The 4,081-nt window shown below is 39.6% G+C and overlaps 2 protein-coding genes across 2 annotated transcripts in view; both read left to right on the top strand.

Moving 5' to 3' along the window:
• The window catches only part of gnao1b (guanine nucleotide binding protein (G protein), alpha activating activity polypeptide O, b), a 26,150-nt gene extending 25,913 nt beyond the window's left edge, over positions 1-237 (top strand). Inside the window, exon 8 of the mRNA XM_022667387.2 lies at positions 1-237. This exon is cut by the window's left edge and continues 5,449 nt beyond it. The gene's annotated coding sequence lies outside the window, so the exon portion shown is untranslated.
• A 1,471-nt stretch (positions 238-1,708) lies between these two features.
• Positions 1,709-3,782, top strand: mtbl (metallothionein-B-like). The gene is made up of 3 exons (XM_022667385.2): positions 1,709-1,870; positions 1,983-2,048; positions 3,571-3,782. Exons 1-3 carry the CDS (start codon positions 1,783-1,785, stop codon positions 3,705-3,707), a joined length of 291 nt encoding a protein of 96 aa, XP_022523106.2. The 5' UTR covers positions 1,709-1,782; the 3' UTR covers positions 3,708-3,782.
• Positions 3,783-4,081: the final 299 nt, after the last annotated feature.

The raw sequence follows: 4,081 nt of genomic DNA, 5'->3' as shown, positions 1-4,081 counted from the left end.
TGTGTGTGTTTGTGTGTTTGTGAGTGTGTGTGTGTATCTTCAAGCTGATGTCCCGTATCTCCACCCACTGCTGATCATCTGTTCCTCTTGTTTCTGGGCTGTGAATGTTTGTTTGTTTGTTTGTTTGTTTGTTTACTGAATGCTCACTCTGTTCCTCGGGGTAAACGCCGCTGTACTGCTGGTTTAATCTGAATAATTGATCAGATGTTTACAATAAAAGCACAGTTTAGCACCAGAGCTAAAGCTGTCTGTCCTTATTTACCCTCTACCCTCTCACACAGACACTGTCCTTTTACACCGGGTTCACTCCACACGATTTTAGCCCAGTTTTTTAGTCTGCGACTGGCGAATATTCAACATGTTTAACATCTGACTCAGTCGACGACTGGGAGTCAGGAGCAGCGGCTACATACAGCCAATGGGATCACAGGAAGAGAGAACAACGGGTCCAAAACACACCAGGAACTGCAAGTGAGTTCTCTATGAATGGAGGTTAATGGAGCTAAAAGCTAAAAACTTAACTACTTGATATGAGTATTTCTTTAATTTTATAGGAAGTAGAATAATGTGTTTTGATAAAAAAAAATCAAAGAAAGAGGGCTCTGTGGTCCAGCGGTCTAAAGTGCAGCCACTATGATCCGGAGGTTGCAGGTTCGAATCCCGCTCATTCAGTTTGCCATCAGCTGCCAGAGCCCTGAGAGAGCACAGTTGGTCTTGCTCTCTCTCTGGGTGGGTACAGTACAGTAGATGGCGCTCTCTCTTTCCCCTCATCACTCCTAGGGTGATGTGGATCAGCACAAGGCTGCATCTGTGAGCTGATGTATCAGAACCGAGTCACTGCGCTTTCCTCCGAGTGTTAGCGCTGCTCAGCAATGCTACAGCATCAGCAGCATTTCAAAAAGAGGCAGAGTTTGACTTCACATGTATTGGAGGAGGCGTGTGCTGGTCTTCTTCACCCTCCTGGTGTTGGAGCATCACTAGTGATAGGGGAGTCCTAATGAGTGGGTTGGGTAATTGGTCGTGTAAATTGGGAAGAAAATTATAAAAAAAAGTAAAGTAAGCATTTTCTGTATATCTACCAACTTACCAATTTACACTGTGAAGCACTCGCCTTACTGCTGCTGTGAGCTGATTGGTTGGTGAGCTGATCCTGGAGATACAGGTAGAGCATGTTTAAAAGGTTTATAACTGGAGTTTAAAATGATAAAAAATGATTTCTGCGGTGCTGAAACATTTAATATAGTTCTGTGTTGAGGACATAAGAACATATTTCAGTATAAAACTGATCAGATATTTATAATCTCTGATTTTAGTTTGATCAGTTGCTTCATTTGAACCCGTTCATGTTGGACTCACTTTAAGTGCGTATTCTCCTCTATAGAGATTATCTGGTTTGGCGTCGCTGGTTCTCGTGTGTTTAGTTCTGGTGAGTTTTCTTGTGTTAAACATGTTTCTGGAGAGCAGCCAGGTGAGTCTGTGATTTCCTACAGTGAGAAATTGTGTAATTTGTGAGTCCGTGACGCCCCACCTGCTCACTACAGGATGCTGCAGGACTACAGGACTGCAGTGCTCTATAGACTCCTGTATGTTTATCTGCTGCAGGTGGTCCTATTCTATTGGCAGTTCTTCTCTACTACAGGCTCTGGTAAGTCTGTGCTGTTGCACATCAGTGTCGGCACCGGGTGCAGATTAAAGCGATGCTCTGTTTGGGCAGATGCTCCTCACTGTCATCTTACTGTCTGATGCTCCTCTGGCTTTAACGCGCCGCGTGACGTCACATGGATGCTACAGGACCGCGCACGCGCAGTACGAAGGGCATCAGCGCGAGCGAGTGTAGATCCGGAGATGGAGAAGTGTGAATGCTCTAAGAGTGAGTATCAAACTAATCCGAATTGAACCTGCACACACCTCATTTACATACTGAAATAAGCACGTGATCCGCAGTAAACACAGCGCGCGCTCTCTTCTCATTCCGGTTCTAGCCGCTTCCTGTTCCTGCGGGGAGAACTGCAGGTGCACCAACTGCGCATGCGCTAAAGACGGGAAAGGTGAGGACTGGGACAATCGTATGTAAATAATGTGTATATAGCGTGTGTGTGTGTGTGTGTATATAATGTGTGTGTGTATATAATGTGTGTGTGTAATGTGTATATATAAAGGGTTTGATATTGGAGGGGGGCAAATTTGCTCAAATAAATCAAAAGCCCCCCCATAGTGACTTAAAACAACATTTGCGGAATTACAGTTATTAAAAAAAAAAATACATGTAACGTTATATACTTATATATTCTGTATTTCTCTCTATTATTAGTTAAATACAACTAAAGAAAAAATGATGCATGAATTATATACATATATAACAAAATCAGTTATAACCTAATATAAAAAAAACGACAGATTATTATTATTATTATTATTATTATTATTATGTATTGGCATGTTAATTCTGTTTTCTCCTCATTAGGTAGCGTTGGATGCTGTGTTTTTAAGTTTATTTACTGAAAGCACTTTTTACGATGGTGTTCTTTTATTAAAATAATGTAATTTTACGTTTTATAGATATTTTTGGCAGCAGTTAATATAAATATAATATAAACCCTCCCAGTCTGATATCAGAACAAGACATTAATTATCCAGTCGTTTTTATTGCAGTATTTTGTTATTGTTTGTGATCTTGTGTGTAAAGCCCTGTTTGTACACCAATGTGTAAATAATGTGTGTATATAAGTGTATAATGTGTATATATTGTGTATATGTGTGTAGATTTAGTATTATGTGTGTGTGTATATATAATGTGTGTATATATAATGTGTGTGTGTATATAATGTGTGTGTATATATATATATATATATATATATAATGTGTGTGTGTGTATAATGTATATATATTGTGTGTGTGTGTATAATGTATATATATATATTGTGTGTGTGTGTGTGTGTATAATGTGTGTGTGTATATATATATATTGTGTGTGTGTGTGTGTATAATGTGTGTGTGTGTGTGTATAATGTGTGTGTGTGTGTGTGTATAATGTATATATATATATTGTGTGTGTGTGTATAATGTGTGTGTGTGTGTGTGTGTGTATAATGTGTGTGTGTGTGTATAATGTGTGTGTGTGTGTGTGTATAATGTGTGTGTGTGTGTGTATAATGTGTGTGTGTGTGTGTGTGTGTGTATAATGTATATATATATATTGTGTGTGTGTGTATAATGTGTGTGTGTGTGTGTGTGTGTGTGTATAATGTGTGTGTGTGTGTATAATGTGTGTGTGTGTGTGTATAATGTGTGTGTGTGTGTGTATAATGTGTGTGTGTGTGTGTATAATGTGTGTGTGTGTGTATAATGTGTGTGTGTGTGTGTGTATAATGTGTGTGTGTGTATAATGTATATATATATATTGTGTGTGTGTATAATGTGTGTGTGTGTGTGTGTGTATAATGTGTGTGTGTGTATAATGTATATATATATATTGTGTGTGTGTATAATGTGTGTGTGTGTGTGTGTGTGTATAATGTATATATATATATTGTGTGTGTGTGTATAATGTGTGTGTGTGTGTGTGTGCAGGCTCAGGAAGCTGCTGTAAGGGTTCGAGCAGCTGCAGTGCTGCAGGTTCTGGAGGTGGTTCTTGTGGTTCTGGATGTGGTTCTGGTGGTTCCGGCTGTAAGGAGAAGGAGAAGAGCGGCTCGCACTGCTGCAAGTAGCCTGATGGAGCGCAGCGCCTCCTCCTCTATAACTCTAACCTAATAAAATTATAATAATAAAATAATAATCTCTGGTGTTTATTTACTGACCTGTATCACTGCAGACCTGCAGCTCCACCTAGTGGTTGCTGGAGCTCCTGAAAGCGGCTATTAAGAGTTTTTTTTTTTTTTAGGCCTCATCACAGCACTGAGACAGCTTTAGTTAAAATAACAAACGATCTACTTACATCTGCCGACCAAGGCTGTGTTTCCCTACTGGTACTTCTGGATCTGAGCGCAGCCTTTGATACAATAGATCATACTCTCCTTTTAGAAAGATTAGAGAACATGGTCGGTGTAACCGGAACTGCCTTAGCATGGTTTAAATCGTACTT

This window comes from Astyanax mexicanus, unplaced genomic scaffold (genome assembly GCF_023375975.1).
Source record: "Astyanax mexicanus isolate ESR-SI-001 unplaced genomic scaffold, AstMex3_surface scaffold_43, whole genome shotgun sequence".
Lineage (NCBI taxonomy): Eukaryota > Metazoa > Chordata > Actinopteri > Characiformes > Acestrorhamphidae > Astyanax > Astyanax mexicanus.
The sequence above is the reverse complement of the archived record's forward strand: the minus strand, read 5'-3'. Positions and strand labels throughout refer to the sequence as shown.

Coding starts and splice junctions, on each gene's coding strand:
- mtbl (XM_022667385.2), top strand. CDS start 1,783: ATGCTACAGGACCGCGCACGCGCAGTACGAAGGGCATCAGCGCGAGCG. Junction 1,871..1,982: donor GAAGTGTGAATGCTCTAAGA/GTGAGTATCAAA, acceptor TTCCGGTTCTAG/CCGCTTCCTGTTCCTGCGGG. Junction 2,049..3,570: donor ATGCGCTAAAGACGGGAAAG/GTGAGGACTGGG, acceptor GTGTGTGTGCAG/GCTCAGGAAGCTGCTGTAAG.